The 18,814-nt window shown below is 34.1% G+C and overlaps 1 protein-coding gene across 12 annotated transcripts in view; it reads left to right on the top strand.

Moving 5' to 3' along the window:
- Positions 1 to 18,814, top strand: part of MEF2C (myocyte enhancer factor 2C) — a 138,081-nt gene that overhangs the window by 55,945 nt on the left and 63,322 nt on the right. For all 12 annotated transcript variants that reach the window (XM_039875031.1, XM_039875035.1, XM_039875034.1 and 9 more), the window contains one exon: positions 12,865 to 13,068. In XM_039875031.1, the coding sequence (XP_039730965.1) occupies positions 12,865 to 13,068 (204 nt within the window). The remainder of the gene's footprint in view (positions 1 to 12,864; positions 13,069 to 18,814) is intronic.

Raw genomic sequence — 18,814 nt, 5'->3', positions numbered from 1 at the left:
AGCTTATTCTAATACTACAATTTCAACCTCTCCATCTGCAGTTTTTGTTTTTATCCATTAGGTACCTTCATCAGTTAGGCACTAATCTCACCTTCCTTCATATGGTACCAGTTTTTGCTATGTTCCTGAAACAGCCAGATTTTTAAATGATTTTTGTCTTTGTCTGACTCTTTTTACAAACAATGTACCTAGAAATCTCTTATATCTGTTGTATCAAGAAGAAAGACATAAAAATTAGGCATGCTTAATCTTAACCTGTTTATTTGTATGCTTGTATTTAAATTTTTCAGTTTTCCAACTTTGAAAGGATAGGAGAGGTAAACCCAAATTTATTTGTGTGACTTCTTATGAAAAGACATTTAAATATTTTAATAACTATAAGGGAAAAATGTTTGTCAAATAACATAGTAAGGATCTAATGTAGTAACCTTAAGGATAAAAGATTTTTAAATGTCTTAAGTTCTTTTCTTCCATCAGATCTGGCATACGAATAGTTTTTGCCAGCAAACAAAATTTCATGTAATTATCAGTGCAATAACTAGAGCACAAATTAAAGACAATTAGCAACATTCTCCTCTTAATAGAACAGCAGAATCCCCTTAAGACTAAAAAGAATTCAGAGTACATAGCTGTTAAATTTTTTAACTTTTTCTCTTGAGATATATTGATTTCCTCTTTTACAAAGAAACAAATTTTACTCCTTACTTTTTCCTGCTTTTTACTATTTCAGGTTCTTAGAATTTTAGCTAAAATTTCAGTGGAATTTTTACTATAATATTCCTTCAAGGTGATATCAAAATATCAGTAAATAAAAAGGCTAATTACAACTCTAAACTTCAGAGGTACAACCTACTAACCTAATATAAAATTTGTTAAATTGAAGTAGATTCACTCTTTAAATGTGAGGAACTGGATAATTTAGAAATACAAATGAATTGCTTTAAGAAAATAACTTTGCGATGAATTCTGAACCACGAGTTAAAGAACAGAGTAATCCAGTCACACTCTTTTCTTGTGTCATCTTTACAAACAGAACTTCCAGCCTTGTCAGTTGCTTGTATGCACAGCAAACAAGTATATATTATTTGAGAGGAAATTATAATTTAAATACTATAGAAGAATTACCCATGTCAGTCAGTGAATATCTGGAACCTTGTTTCAAAGTAAATGAATAAAAAATTCAATCAGTGCAAAAATATTGATTTTTCACTCTAAATCCAAAATAAACCTGCGAATAGCTCATAATAAAGATTCTTATGCCTTTTCCCTCAGTATCATTTCTTAACAGCTGACTGCCTCCCCTAAACTTGTATTAAAATTTTTATTAAACTCATATAAATGAAATTAATGTGTATCATAGTAATGTTTTAGGACATAGTAATACATCTCAGAGTTGAATTATAGGGTATATTGATGCATCCTGTGGATGCCCACTTAAAGGGTCTCCATGCATATAAGCTAAACCATTCATTCATTAACCTTAAAGTCACCAAGGGGAAAGTTTTGTTCAGAAAGTTAGAATTGCTGGTGGTTGAAAAGGCTGAAAAAGAAAACCAGAAAGGAAAGAGTGTACTTTTGTGAATTTCAAAATCAAGGGAAACAGTAGCCAGAATGCTCAGGTGTATGTTTAACAGCTATGACATCAGACCATTCATTTCTATTCTATTCCAAGCTATTTGAAAATAATTCACAAATGGTCTCCCCACTATATAGTTGAATCATAGTGAAGTCCATCACACACTTAATATACATCTTATGGGTGTGGAACATTTTATGTTTATGTCAGCTAGTATGAGTCTGTTCCTTTATTGCCAGAAAGGTGGTGTCTCAATTGCTATCAAATTCACTCAGCTTTCCTTTGTAGAAAATCCAAGGAAGGTCAAAGTTTTCACAAGGAAAAGGATAACTGCCTCCTCTAGAATTCTCTCACTGGATTTAAGAAATAAGCTCCATGCAAACTGGAGGGCTTTAAGACTTTTTGATGTTTCAGTCTAATTTGCGTATCTCGTATAATTTCCATTTAAAGCTGTAGTTTAGAAAAATTCCAGTGTTTGTGTTTATTGTATTTCAATCATGTTGTGTGCTAAGTTGACTTCGAGTGGCACCTTCCATTTCTGTGAACGCATGCACACATCTTGTTTGCTGCAATTCACCTTTTGCTTTGCAAATGCCAAACTCTGTGTGACATTGTATTACTGAGAAATCGACACTAAAAATATTAACATTATATATAGACCACATAAACCAAAAGATTTCTTCCAAACTGTAGATTAAAGAACATGTTGCTAATTGTTTCAAAAACCATGTCCTTTGCAGTCTAAACTTACTTTAACATTGTAATTTATTTGTTTAAAATGAGCGCTTTCAAAAATTATGGTGAAAGTATTTTAAAAGTTTATATGCCATCATACTCTTATTGAAGACAATTTGGAATACCCTGCCCTCCTGAATAATGGCTTTGGTTTTAAAAACTTACATGATTAAATTGAACTAAATGAAATTCCATAATATGAAATATGTATTTGCATTTCTTTAATATGTTAGACCATTAATAGAAATACTGTAAATGTTTGACTTTTAATTTTAAGTTGGAACAGTTTAACTTAAGAAATCACTACCATTTAAATAACATTTCACCAAATGTAACTGTTTGGAAACTACAACAGAGACAGCCTCCTGCCTTCTGTCTTGCAAGGATTGATTTGGAGGGCCCTCAGGGAGAAAATATTGGAGTTAGGAGGTAAACCTGAAGCCATTGTGGAAAGGAAGAAGTTACACTCTTCCTGTTATGACAGGAAACGTAGACAAATGTGCTTCCTGAGCATTTGCTCAGCAGGGAATGAAGTAGTCTTTGACCTTTACCTTAGGTACATTTTGGCTTTGTTAAACTAGTAAACATGTTTTTGCCCCCCCAAAATTAATCTGGTTTATTTTATTCTTCTCAGATTTAAATTATGTATTTTATATATATGAGGTATAGAGGAACAGAGGTATTTATTTTATGACTGTGTCTACAGATTGGATTTAGAATGTAAATGAGCCCTTTAACAAACCAAGCAGACATGAACAGCATATATAAAAAATTAAAAACGTATCATGTTATAGTCTTCTCTTTTTAAAATCCAAAACATTCTTAGGCTTAAAAATGGACCACGATAAAGTCTTTTAAATTTTGATAAGTTTAATAATTGTAGATCACCTTTCTTCCTTTGCTTTTTAAGTAGATAAATATATTAGAAATCTGCTATCACAAGTTTTAAAACCCAGATTCTGTGAGTTTGGTAATAAACACTCAAGTTTATTAATATGCCTTCAATTATTTCATTGTAATCTAACCTATCATTTATTACTTTTTTCAAATAACATACGGTGCTCAAGATTTTAGGTTTTATTTTGGGGTTTGGGGTGTTGACTTAGGGTGAGGGGTTGGTAGAGTTCTAAATTCCACACTCTGAGCCCCTATTTTAATCTTTTCATCGTGTTCAGAATTTTAGGAGCCACTGCTTGAAACCCCTTTGGAAATCTCACTGCATTGCAGCAAAACAGGGCTCAATTTGCTTGAGGCTAACAAGGACAATAGTCCTCTTTGCAGCAGAACACACTGCTGTCTCATCCTCACAAGTTATGCTGGAGGGTTACAAGCACATGGTAGCAGTCTGCTTAAAAGAGTCCCTCACTGCTCTTTAAAGAGCCTTTCATTTACGATGGCAGGCCCCATCATTGTATAAAGGAGCGCTTGTCTAGAACACAAGTCTGCAGTGGCATTACTTCCTCCCACCGAGAGTAATCATCAAGCCGAAAGCTCGCAAGCCTTTCTAATGACAGACTGAATTAAACAAAATAAAATTGAAGAGGAATACTTTAGAACAGTTGTACCATTACTTACTGTCAAGAACAAGCCAGAGGAAGAAAAGGAGCATTTAAGAGGGCATTTCCCTTTTTTTCAATTAGAGATTGGCGTTGCAGACTCTTGACTCCATCCCTAACCCTTTAAACACATAGGAAGACCTAGTGGCTCTGGATTAGAGAGTGCATTGTGTCTGTGAGCTGTCCATCTTGTCACTCATTAGTCACTCCGTTTCCTTAACTGGGAGGAAACAGATTATCGAGACTGGGGTGAGGAAGAGTGGATCTAAAATATTTTTATAGGATGAGGGTTATATTAATCATGACTCTACTTAGATAATAATAATAATAATAAAACCTCAAAACTTGAAAAGTAAAATTAGGCGAGTATATTAATAATCCCAAGTAGATTCTAAAACACAGAAACTAATATTAGTTTATGAGTTTAAGAAATGAGTAAACAGGTCACCACTCATTGAGGAGACTCATTGAGCAGTTGAATTAAAATTGGGCAAAAGTATTCTAATTGGTAGAAAGAAGTATTGGGGACTCATGGGTAAAATTACTGCTGCTTCCTTTAGTAATGCATCTGAAGTCATTTAGAGTTAAGCCTCAGTTATTTGCATAGATGTGAGTGTTTGCTGTTTCCAGAGGTCTTTTGCTTTCATTTATTCAGGACCCTTTCCTGTAAGGTGCAAGGACTCCCACAGTTAATATGGCAGGAAGGTTCTTCTGAGGTGACTTTATGAATAGAGCTAGCATTAAAAGGGTGGACAGAGGCATGCGTGTGGTGTGGAGGCTCATTATTAAATGTCCTTTCCATTACACAGTAGTCAAACTAATTTCCCTACCCTGTAGGAAATGATACAGGACTTGTCCTCTGTTTTTAGAACTTGTTATTTACATTGCCTTTGTGTAAATCAGAGACCTACCTTTTTTATTCTGGCTGTAAACAGACCCGTATTTGCTACCAACCAAAATGCTTCTCATTGTGTGAAATTTAAATAAACATCCATAAATATAGAACTAGTGCATGTCCACTAGTGTGTGCATGTGGTTCTCACCAGCTGTAGTGGGAATGGCTGGAGGTCTGAGACAACATTGGCTGCAGCGTCCACATAAAAAGAGCCTTGGTTTATTGTCAGAACCCAGAAACCAACTTCTTTTCGATTGTAGTATTATTAGAATTATTTTTTTCACTTAACCTAGAAAACTATCCTTACATTAATTAATATGTTATGTACTACTCTGCTTGTACTCATCAGAATTGGTGACAGTTCTTAATGGACCTGTACACTGCTCAGTGAACATTGGCTGGGTCCATGCTGTGCTGAATTTTATCTTTGAAATGCAGAGTTTTCCAAAAGAGGGAAGGAACACTGGGGAAAGAAAGATGAATATTCTGTGAAAAAAGGATCTGTTTTTAGTTTATCCAGAGACTAGTTTTGTGACCTTAGATAAAGCAATTCATGTCTGTTTACAATATCATCTGAGAAGTGGGGATGATAAATTGTGACAAATAATAACTTCAAAGAGATACTGTCAAATGTAGTGAGATAACTTATTATAAAGTCTTTGAACTTCTTAAAAAAAAGTGAACTAAATACAGTTAATACTCCTATCGAAAAACAATGATAAGAAATATGATTATGTTCCAGTTTTACCAACAAACCCCCACACAAAATTTGACCCAGTCCAATTTTTCTCTTATTCAGTTTTATCAAATGTATGTTTTTACCGTAAGTTAATATGACCAAAAAGAAAAAGAAACTGTGAAATTTTCCTCTCTCAGTGACAAATTTCCTATTAGCATAGTTTGAGCATACATAGAAATTTATTTGTAACCATTAATTTTGGATTGCAAAAAGTGCACAATTCCTCTATGCATGTATCCATTTACTCATTCAACAACTATTTAGCCAGTATTTTTCTTGGACTTCAGGTTACAAGATCAGATAGGAGATGTTTTGGGTTTTCAAGGAAAGCTCAATGTCTACTTGAGAGAGAAACTCTCATCTAGACATAATAATGGTAATACAAATTAGTGGGTCCTAGGAGAGCAATCTTTTACAGTACGTAACAAGAAGTGACTGAGCCTGACACATCAGAGGAAAAAATACTGCCTACCTTGTATAGTGTTGCATTGTTAACAAGTAATTTATATTAGTATCATGTGCCTTAGTTTTAAGTCTCATAACAATTCTATAAGATGCCTATTAGTATCTCCATTTTACAGGTGAGGAACTGGAGTTCAGGTAAGTTAAACAATTTACGCAAGGGCACATGGCTCAAAAATATCAGAACTCAGACTTGATTTTTAATTCCCATGTTTTTGCTTCTACACCACAACGCCCTAGTGATGATGCATATATACTGCCTCTTTTAAAATAATTTAGAAATGTGAATTTTCTATTTTCCTATTTTATCTATCTGGACAATTTTTTTCTGTGCATTTTCAGTACTGTACACAATGTATATTGTCTCCTCAAATTCATTACAGTCCTTTGATGGAAGTGGGATTTCCCTTAGAAGTCCATCTCTTCTAACGACCAAAAGAAAATGACCTTGTTTATTTCTCGGAATATGGAAATTAGAGGTGATATGATAATATATGGATGAGGTTGAATTACCAAAACATAAGATATTTTATAGTAGAATGAAATTGTAGAAATAGATTCCTGTTTTGAACCGTATTATCATCACTCTAATTTACCTCCTGATGCAAAAGTCCATGCTACTTAGGCATAGATTCTAAACATCTGAAATCTGGCATAAATATTTTAAAGATTTCAAGTTCAGGTTCCTACTTAATTCAGAAACACCTACTACACCATACTCAATCTGCAGCTTTACTTGAACATGTTCAGAAATGAATTCTTTCATGAGACTTGGTCCACTCACGAATAGTTCTCATCATTAGGTTTTCCCCTATTTTGAACCTCTGTATGACTTTCAAGAGTACTTTCTAATTCTGCTCCATAGAACAAAACAGAATAAACCTAAAAAACAAACAAACGAACAAAACCCAGAGTAAGTCATCTACCTCTTCACGTGGCCCCAAGTCCTCAGACCTTGGAAAGTGTTTGGCATTTCACTTTAACTCTATTCTTCTGGGTTAAATATTCCAGATTCCCTTAGTGATTTCTCATACAAAATAATTCTCAGCTCCTACATCAACCTGTTTGCCATCCTATAGTCTCTCTAATTTTATCAGTGTCTTCTTAAAATGTAATTCCCAGAACTGACTACAATACCAAAGATTAGTTAATGCTGACTAACAAAAAAAAAAAAAAAATCATTAAGATAATTAATTCCCACATTGGAACACTATAACTTTAGATCCTTTTCCCCAAAAGCTATCACGTTAATTTTCCTCCAACTTGAGCTTATGTAATTGTTTTTTTAAAATGCAAACGAAGACTAAAATTATCTGTGTTTCATCTTGTTGTTTGTGATCCAGCTTTCTAGTCTATAAAAGAGCTATAGATAGAGCCTCTACCCTCTTTGGGTTATAACCCAGATTTATGTTACAATCAGGCATGATAACCATGCCATCTACATTTTCACCTTAACCAACAATAAAAATGTTGCCTGAGACAGGAAAGTTACTGAACTCTGTGGCCCTTTACTAGAGATGTTCTTTAAACTTAACACTGATCAGTTGATTCATGTTTAAATAATCTAAATTACTACCAGCTAGTCTCAAATCTGTAATAGTGTGATGAGGATTTCATCCAATACTTTGCCAAACACATGTTCTTTGAAAATCTGAACTCATTAGACAGTTCAGTAAATTTTTGCTTAATGAATGCAGTCATCCAGAACTCTTAGATCCTCCCCACTTCATCTCTGTATCTTGTGATAGTAAAATTAAATTTTATCTTCACACTTTTCCATCCTTCATGATGAATCATCTAGGAAAGGAATAAAGGTTTTTCTCTGAACTTTTTGAATTATTTTTTCTTGAAGTCTGGAACATATGTACATATATATTTCTCCGCAGACATTATCTGGCTTCTCTATTGCAGATTCCAAGGTGGTTTAATTTCTTTCTCTCAAGATTCCTGTCACTAACATGTTGAACTTTTTAGTAAAACATATATGTACAAAGTCTCTTATTTTTTAGAGATTGTCACGAAGACAAGTAAAATATATCTACTTTTAGCATAAAATTATATCGAGACATTCAGACTTTAAAAGAGTATATGTACATTCCATAATCCATACCTTCAGCAAATATTTGTTGAGTGCCCACTGGTTAGAGTCTGTGTGAGGCCAGAAGTGGGGTCTTCAGGGAACACAAAAGCCAGCAGGAGAAGCAAATTCATAAATAACCAACTCCGTAGTATTAGAATAAGTCTCCTAATAAAGGTTTGTAAAACGTTCAGGAAGACAGCGATGAGGGAGGAATGAGTTTTATCTGAATGTGACAATGAAAGCTTAATAGAAGAAGCTGGCATTTAAACTAAGACTTGCAGCATGATGCTAGCCTGCCAGTGGCCAGATGGAAAGGGGAAGGGACATGATACCACAATCAGCTTTCACTGAGTACAGGATAAGAGATAACCAAAATGGTAGGTTTCATTTCATATTCATCTTGATTGGGTTAACATCTACTGTTAGTTTCCTAGCGTAGTCTAGAGAAAAGTTGGTCAGAAAATTAAAACTGAAATCACTCAACTCTAGATAAAAATACAATTTCAGATTATTTACATGTGACTGAAAATATAACACTATTAGCCAAGTAATGCATTTTGTTTTAAATAAAGAAAATTCCTTTTAAACATTAATGAATTAAATGACTATTTTTTCTCTGGCCCTCAGAAAGAGACATGAACAACGGAGATATATATGTAGTGGAAGCCCCAGCACCTAGCACATAGAGAATGCTCGATATTACTTCTCATAAGGTTTGGCACGTAGAAAATGCTCAGTAAAAATTGCTTGAATTATTTTATGTTTCTGTGAATAGATTTTCCTAATTTCTTTATAACTGAGTTATATGGAGCCATATTTAATGAATGTGCCTTTTCTCGATTTCAAATTCTAATTTCAATTCCTAATTCATACCTAGTAAATTCTAGAGTAATCATCAATATCAGATGTGTGATGCCTGCCCTTATGCTAAGATTTAAACTATAAAACTTAATACTAAAATATCTTAGTACAACATCATCACTACATTTAGGGCTGTTTCAAGAGGTAAAGAAAAGACATAAAATGGTCAGTATTTATACAGTCAGTTTGCTTTCCATGCATGTATTACATATTGTCTCTTTAATTCTGAAATCTAAATTTCAAGTTCTAGTACTCATTAAAATAATACTGACTTTATTCTTCTCTCAGTGCACCTGGATTGATATAAACCCTGGAAAAGAGCATCTCTTTGCCTAACTACCATAAAAACAGTTTTCTCTCTCACCTAAGGTTCAAAATATGTTACTGAAATAGAAATGGACTTATCCCCATTACAAACTGTCGTCACGTTATGAAAAATGTAATCATTACAATACATTATTATATTTAAGTATAAAAGCTCTGAATTGCAATCTGTCATTGAGTGGCACATTTTAAACGAAGAGTAATATCCCAGGTCTCTTTAGAAAGCTTAATGCTTAAAAACAATTTTATCTAACTATGAACAATGAGGAAAAGCTTTATAAAATGCATTTCGAGTATGCTATGAAGAATATGAACATAGAGCAGAATTAAATTTAGAGCAATTAAGAGTAGATTTTGAAGATATTTTCTTAAATGCTTTAATATAGTCATCATCATTTCACTTTGCAGTTTTAATGAAAAGAAGCTATATGCACTGACTTTTTTGACAGGTATTATTAAATAAGTATGCATTATCCAGCAGCCTATTTGGTTACACAAAAGTTGAGGAGTACCTAAGAGTAAACACAAATAGTGGCTTTAATGATATTTCTGTGCTGAAATGTACTTTGATGGTAAGTGTTGTAACGTACTAAATTCTGAGGTTTGAGTATAACAGAAACCATACTGTATTGAGACATTCTACCTACAGTTTGTGGTCATGAAAGTCTGATTTAAAGTGGTTTTAGATATATGAAAGTATTTGGGGTCAGTGTCTTCTATATTGAACCTACTCTGTAGCCTATTTCACTAAACGAAATAGCAATGTACAAGTATATTCGCATAACTGAATTGCATTTAAAAGAAAAATTAAAACACATTTTGTATAAATCTATATAATTAATGATTGTGTCTTTATCCATTCCAAAATGATAGTCTTTATTTAGCTCATTCTTAATACTGATTAGGAATCATCTGAATGAACCAGAATAAAACATTTTCTAAACTAGTATGATAATCAGATATGAAAATGAAACACTAGCTATATTTTATAAGAAGCACTTTAGTGAGACAATCAACAAACATAAAATAGAAGGCAAGACACTGGCAGTTATTAAAATGAAAAATTGTCCAAGATCAAACATAAATAACATATCCTAGTAGATAGCGACTAGCTATGTGGTCGGTAAATACCTAAATGCTGTGTTTTCCAAAAATGATCAGTGGGAATTCATAGTTCAGCTTTATCTTTCTATCAGGAATAGTAAGATTCTCAAACAGCCTTAATCAGTAGATTCTTCAAGCCACCAAGACAGATATGTTTTGTAAGTTCATCTTTTATATAAGTCATCTCGAAAGAAATGTGAACTAAAATGTATTCAGCTTTCACTTTAAGCAGAAGGCTTGATACCGTACATACGTTATTTTATATAATCCTTACAGCAATCGTAAGAGTAGGTACTTTTTCCATTTTACAGATGAAAAATCAAACTCAGAGAAAAATCAAACTCAAAGCAGTTAAGCGAATTTCTCATGACTAGGGAATAGCAGATTCGGCTTTCAAATCCAGAGTCCTCTGAATCTACCATACTGCCATTAATACAAATGTGGTGAAACCATATATGCATTATTAAACATAGATTTAAAGTTTTAAAGTTTCATTTTTAAAGTTTCATTTATGAGTTGCTAAAAAAAATTCATGGAAAAAGCTATCATAATTTTATATAACATATATCAATTCGATATTTCTAAAAACTTCACATGTAGTTTTTCCTATTTCATTTTTTGTAGAAATCTTGACCACGTGTCTATTTGTGTCTGCTATTCTAGTCACTGAGGGTACAGCAGTGAGCAAAATAAAAATGGTACATGCCCTCATGGAACATGCACTGTCGTGAAAGAGACAGACGTTAAACAAATGATCATGCAAAAACATATAAATTATAAAATATAGCAAGTGCTATTAAGGAAAAATAAAAGGTGGTAGGAAAAACAATAAGTAGTAGTGAAAGTGTGGAGGAATGAAGAGACCGATAGGCCAGGTTGTCTGCCTGCTAGTCCACAGTTTCCATGAACACATTTATTTAGGTGTATAGGGCAAGAGCATTCATAGTTTACTCCGAGGTCTCTAGTTTGGGTGACTGAGTTTATAGTGAGATAGGGAATCCAGGAGGGAGAGCAGGTTTGAGGGTGAAGATATGAGTTTGACCTTGAGCGGGGAGGAAGTTAAGGTTACTAGGACATTCAGGGATAGACTTAGAACTGAAGGACATCCATTGGGTGTCTAGAAATGAAGAGAAAGAGAAAGGGTGGGAATCTAGATTGAGGAAATACACACGAATAGGTAGTAGCTAAATCTGAACTGACCTCTGCTAGATGGGTTAGATTTAAAGGTGAGAAAAAAATTTAAAAAAAACTAAACTAGTTAATCATAATTTGGGAGTACATGCTCTCAAAACTTAGTTCTGAAGAATGATAGTGCTCCTCAAATAAATAAATAAAAAAAAAAAAAAGTCTGTAAACAGTAGATTTGGGTAATGGGTTAAACAAAGTTTAAAGGGTTTCTCAGCCTTTAATATCCCAATGTGCCTCATTTCTCAAATGTATTGGGCCATTGAACTTTTTCTATTAAGGAGTGTTTTATGGAAATTATATTCTAAACAAGACCTGCTAGGAAACACTGGACCTTAAAAGAGCTTGTAATTAAGAATTTTTATGCTTTGGGGTGGGCAGAATGGAGTTTAATCAAGAGAACACTGAAATTGAGGATTGTGAAATATATATTTGTATTTGGTAGCATTGTCAGGTAGGAAGTCTTTGGAGCCAGAGAAAGAGAACTGTTATAGAGGGCTCATCAGGAGGAAGGCAGTGCAAAGAGTGAGATTTTGAAGTTTGGGACAAATTGAGGAGGGAATTATTCTAGACAAGATCATCTAGGACAGGAAGCTGATAAGGACGTGTGAACGATAGAGCCGCCTGAGAAACAGACAAGAAAGTGTGAACCTGAGAAACATTCTGAGGGAAGGAATTATGGGACTTGGTAATAGATTAGATTAAAAGAAGGAAAAGGCAAAGATAACAGTATAGTTTCTAGACTGGGAGAGGAAGAAAGATACACAGAAGAATGAAACCAAAACCCTAACGGTATTATGACTAAAATACTTCCCAATTCCTCCCTGGATTTCTAGAAAACAGAATACAACACTGTCTGAAAGTATATTCAGTTGTATCTCTTCAAGTGTTTTCAATTAAATGACATGAGACTAAACAATTTTAAGAATTTTGGTATGCAGATCTAAAATGCTATGTTCATGCCATGGCCAGTTTTCAAGTGGTCAAAAAAATAAACTTTAAACTTAATTATAATGGAAAGATGTTAACCATGTGGAAATTAATTTTTTTTAAATTTTACATTGTTCAAAGAAACATGAACAATACTCTGGTCATCTTATTATTAAAATACCTTACATTAAATCTGGCATTTACAGTTTCACATTCAGCAACAAGGTAGAAATCACACGTTTTCAAATTCTGAGCAGAAATTAGTTTTAGATTTATTTGCTTTCTTTCCAAATGTGTTAGTGCTCAAGGGTTCTGACAACAGCACCCTTTTTGGTTTAGAAAAGAAAAAAGTTCTGTTAGGAAAAAAAGGCATGATTTTTTTTTTTTCTTTAAAAAACCTGCCTGCTTTTTTCTCAGGTGACATTTACGAAGAGGAAATTTGGGTTGATGAAGAAGGCGTATGAGCTGAGCGTGCTATGTGACTGTGAGATCGCGCTGATCATCTTCAACAGCACCAACAAGCTGTTCCAGTACGCCAGCACTGACATGGACAAGGTGCTGCTTAAATACACGGAGTACAATGAGCCACACGAGAGCCGGACGAACTCAGACATCGTGGAGGTGAGAGCGCATGCGTGGTTGGTGACCCCAAACTAGCGCAGCCAAGGGTTGTTTGGATCTCCTTTCCCCCACAGACACAAGCACAACCTTCCTTTTCCTAAGATGTCCGTACTTCCATAGGTGTACCCCAACTAATACTCCATCCCCACCTTTTCTCTCTCCCCTCAAAATGTAAGTTAGAATGACATGATGATAGGGACAATGGAAATTGGGTCCTTGCTAGAAATCAGGCACCAGTATCATTATTACATTATTGGCCACATCCTTCATGAGTCATCATTGTCCACTGCTATGTCAGAACACCAGAATTGGGAACTGTGGCCAGTGGACAGCCCACCCACATTTTAGATGACTTCTGATAATTTAAGTATACACTAGTTTCTCAGCATAATCAAAGAAAAAAAAATTTAAAAATGAGCTCAGTGCAGTTTTTTACTTTATGTCTCTTCTTTCTAATTCATTTTTCCTAATGCAGTCTTGCTGAAAGAGTAAAGACAATTATTCTCCTAGAGATATTTTTCCTCCAAATTATATAATTTCATATAGCAATGAAAACTGTTAATATGCATAGAATCAGAAATCTGATAAAAATGAATTTCTAAATGTTAGCTCAGTGTTTTATCAAAGTCAGATTTAAAACACTATTTTATTGTTCCAAAAATAAATAAGCATCAGATTAAAACTCAAAAATGTTTTAGATTTGTTAGCATAAATAACATTGTCATACAATTTTAAATGCTTCTTGCATGGACCCTATTTTAATGTTATTGCCCTTCATTATCAATGAGTACCAACACAAAAAGGAGGAGACATAGTGAGGACTGTCCCCATCTGTCTACTTTTCCCACCTATCCGTGATATCATAGATTGTGACTGCTTTCCCAGAATTAAAAGAAAATTGATAAATGTTTCAAAAGTATATAATCGAGTCAGTTTGTCAGATTATAAGCCATTCTTGCCATTGCTTAGACTGGTTCCATATTATGAAAAAAAAATCTAGTACTAATCCTGATCAAATTAATCTGCCTCTCATACCCATCTTCCCTTTACCTGTTATAATTGTCTAAAACTAATTCTTATTTCTTGCTTTTTTTTTGGAATATTTTTTAAAGTATTATGCCGATCAGTTTTATAAGTTTTTTAAATTCTTTACCTCATAAGGCCAAGCAAATAATTTCAGAGAAACAAAAGTGAATAATAACTAAACCTAATGTGGTACGTGTTTAAAATACTTTCAGATTTGCATTATTCATTTAATTTTAGTTTTTCATTAACTATGATTTTAACTGTGTACTTGCCTTGATCTTGAAATTTAAGATTATTTATAAAACTTACCTACAATGTATTTCAGATAGTATTTTATTCATATAGACATATAAATGTGAAAATATATAAAGAAACATGAATGTGAACAACATTAGTTGATTGTCAAATCTCATAGTTGCTTTCGTGTGTATGTGTGTGTGTCTGTCTGTCTGCGCGTGTTCATACACATTTAACATAAGTTCCAATCACAAAACAATTTACACTCAAAATTCCATCTCATTACCAAAAACATTGCGACCAATATTTCAGGGTAACGAAAGAATTCGAGTCGGAATTCATCATTAGACCCGAACTGCCCCAGTCCTTAACTTGATGTGAAATACAGTAGAATCATATTAAACTAGTTGAAAATTTGTTGACTTTTAAAATCTGCTTTCTTAAAGGAGTTTAAAATCTAGAAAATTCATCTTCTGAGGGGTTCACGTGACAATATCCTATGTGACTTAAAGGCAACTTAAAACTTCACATACTGTAAAAACTTCAATATTTTTGGACAGATGGGTGTCTGAGCCAGACTTGTTTATGGGCAACGAGAAGAACGCTGGGTTGGAAGTCAGAGGGCTTGCATTTGAACCTTTGTCTTGCACAGTCTTACAATGTGATAAGTTAGCTACTTCTTTGGCTGAAGTTTTTGCAACTTGAAAATGAAGGTGTTGAATTTGAAAGTCTACAACATAATTCCTTGAAAAGGGATCCTTTTGAAAGGGAATAAAGCAGCAGCTTTATTATCTTGCATTTAACATCAATGAAGTAAAGCTCTCAAAAAGACGTTAAGGACCCCCTAGGCCAAATTTAAAGATTCCATGGCTTGATTCTTTGGATGAAAATAACATGTTGTCCATAAGAAGAGATGAAATACTGCCATTTGCAACAACATGGATGGACCTTGAAATAATCATACTAAGCGAAATAAGCCAGACAGAAAAAGTTGAAAATCACATGATATCATTTACATGTGAGATATAAACCTAAAAGCAACTAATGAACAGGACAAACAGAGACTCATGGACATGGACAATGGACTAGCGGTTACCAGAGGGTGGAGGGAAGCGGGGAGGTACATGGGGAAAAAAATTTAAATCATTTCTTCAATTTAAAAAATGGAAAGAAAATAACAAGTTGTAAGTCTAACACGTTTTGAGTCTGCCCTGCTCAACTACCTGAATCACACATTCTTCACCTACTTGCCTTTTCCACACTTTGGCAGTAACAGAGATGATGGAGAAAGAAATAAAGTGGGATATCCCCTAAGCTCTATAAAATTTACATCACCTCCACATGGAGTCTTTTTCTAAGTGCGATTCATTGAAACTGGTATGCTTGAGATTCTTGGTGGAGAAGAGGGCATCTGAGTGGGAATCTGCATTTATGATAAGTTTCCTGATGAATTTTATACACACTAAATTTGCAAACTTCTGCAGCACTTAAGACATAAGTTGTGTTGGAGGCTAAAGAACTTGTGATACATCAGGCACTTGAGGAATCTGTTCCTAGAATGGATCTAACATGAAGTTGAAAGTTAACGTAGTTTACTACTCTTGGGTAAAATTTAAAATCCTATTTATTTTAATTTAATGGAATACATTTAACTGAGTAAGTTTAATGAGTAGCATAATATGTTTCATGAAGGGTCATTAGTTTTATATTTCCCGTTTGGACCATTACCCCTCTCCCTTAACCCTCTGGAAACAGTTTACTTACAAGAAAAAAAAGATCGGCGAGGAGAGGGAAATAATATGATTCCCAGCATTTAGACTGAAATATAAATTTCTGGGCCGTACCAGAGTAGTGTTACAGGGTCATAGGAAATTGTACAGTGCGTGGGTGTTGAAAAAGATTCCTTCTTTTAGCAAAAAAAAGCTCTGTGCAATTATCATGTCTTTTGCTTGATAATTAGCACTACTGTTACAATGGCACAAAGCCTTAGAAAGACTTAACAGACTGAGAGAGTTTTATTATTGTTATATTATAATGCAGCATGAATATCTGTTTAGATACAATATATAAATATGCCAAATTTAGTGAATGTGTTAAATTTTTAATCCATTGGTTTAAAAAAATGGTTATTGTATTAAAAGCATTTACTTTGAAGAAAGTCCGTTTTATACAGGATATTTATCTAAAATGCTCGTTTATGAGGCTGTTGACACTCAGTAGGGATTCTGATGGTATTAAGGAACTCTGCCTCCTTCCTGGCTTCCAACTGTCTAGCTCCACTCCTGTTTCTCTAAGCTGCCTTCCGACCCTCCCAAGTTGATGTTGGGCTCTAGTCCTGGAAGGCATGGTGTCAAGCACTTCGAGATGACCTAAAGAACACAGGTCCCACAGAACACGCTTCTAGTGACGATTCAGCAAGCACCAACAAAAGACAGGCATTCTTGTTAAGGATGTAAAACATACATAAAAATCAGTTTAGGAACAATTGGAAAGCAAAGGAGCAATAACCTCATTAATGTAGTACAAGCTGCTGAAAGGAAGAAATAAGCTAAACAATTTATCAAAACTTTTATTCAAACAGGTAGTTGATCACCAGATCATTCCAAGTGATCCTTGGAGTCACAGAAGTCCCAAACAGGTTAGCTCCATACCTAGCTCATATTTTCTAACCACCAAACCCACAGGGGAGCATTACTTGGCACCTGGCCAGGAGGAAACCTCTTGCCCCTCTGTGACTCAGATTCTGTTGAGCTGCTCATCCACTCTGGGCCAGTGCTTGAGTGACTAAATGTGGAAAGGGAGAAAAACACAAGGTCTTTTGCTGTTCCCAGGAAGTCAAAAAGACGGCTGTGACTTCTGCAGAGGAAACCTTCGATTCACATCTGTCTCAGTAGAGGATTACTGGATTTTTTTTTTTTAATTCAAGAATGTATAGGAAGAGTGTGGGGGATAGAAGGGAAAGAAAGAAATGATATTTACATGAAATTTTATTTTCCGTCACCTGAATCCTATTTGAATTTAATGACTTTGAAGAACAGTTGTTTTAGCAAAATGTTTTCTTCCACAGTAATATTTAAGGACTGAATTGAGACTGGAAAGGCCTTAAAATAGGTTTTAAACTTTATTGTTTCACCATGCTACTGAAGGTTATCAGTAAGCTAACTACCTTGACATAGTTTGGTAAAAATTCATTAGTGTAATTTTTGCTGAAAAGCAAATACTGCAAATACTGGAATGAGGCTTCTTTATAAATTCTATATTATGAAATTTGAGATTAGATGTAAAATATGAATTTGTATCTATTTAACTCGAGCTTTCATTATATCTACTCCAATTAAATAGGTTTAAAATTTATACTTGTAAAAATATAAATATATAAAATTATTCTTATTTATGCCCTGTGGATGAATATTACACACAGATACTTTTCTTAGAAAGAAAAAGCACTTTCACTTATTTGATCGTTTTTTGAATTTTCATTCTTTCACACATTCACTGAACAAAGATCGGCTGAATTCCTACATGTGCTATGTGCTGTGGAATGCCTGGAATAAACATGAACAAGGCCCCCCAAGGACTCTTGGTCCTTAAGATTGTTCACAAGGCCATGCATGATCTTGTCCCTGTATTTCTCTTCCTCTCCAGCCTCATCTTTTGCTATTCCCTCTATCAACCCCTTCCCACCACTCCCATCCTATCCACAAGCCACCCAAACATGTTTATATTCCTCGACTTCTCCAAACACTATTTGTTTTGTCCTCAACATTCCTTACTAGGCCTTTCTTGGCTTTTCTTTATCGTTCATTCAAATCAGGTCCCAATTAATACTTTTAGATAGCCATCCTTGAAATGCCCCGTAATTTGTGTTAGATCTTTTCCTATACTACATTCATCGTCTGTGCAGTTTTCCCCATCAAAGCACTATTACAGCTGTTATCCAATTGCCTGTTTCTTACTGGATTTTAAACTCTTAGAAGGAAAGGAGTATGTATCTGTGTGTATTTTGTTTACCATCGTATCTCCAGGGCTAAATGTGAAGTCTAGAGAGTGTTAGGCCCTCAGAATATATTTGTAGAATAAATAAACAGGGGTAGACAATTATAACAGGAAAAATCCAAGTCTTTGTCATATAGAAAAATATTGCTCATTTAAAGTATGAAAAATGTCTGTATAGCTCCAATGAAACAGTTCATTAAAATTTGATAAATTTTATCAAAAGAATTCAAAAAAATAAAATAATCTAGATCTGTGCTATGGGACCACATTGGTCTAGGTTGAAATGTGAAAAGGGAGGCATTTAAACAAATTGTATTTTTAAAATAATGCCAAAATTAATTCTTCAATATAAAATTTGAGGAGTGCATTTCAAAGGTGAAGAACTATGTAGCCCTAAGATTTTAGAATTCAGAGCATAAATGTTCACTTTGAGAGACACCAGTTTAGAACTAAACGCTCCCCATAAAATTAAAAGCACATTTTACCT

Source organism: Pteropus medius, unplaced genomic scaffold, assembly GCF_902729225.1.
Source record: "Pteropus medius unplaced genomic scaffold, Ma_sr-lr_union100, whole genome shotgun sequence".
Taxonomy (NCBI): domain Eukaryota; kingdom Metazoa; phylum Chordata; class Mammalia; order Chiroptera; family Pteropodidae; genus Pteropus; species Pteropus medius.
Note: the sequence above shows the minus strand (reverse complement) of the source record. Positions and strands in the feature narration are given on the sequence as shown.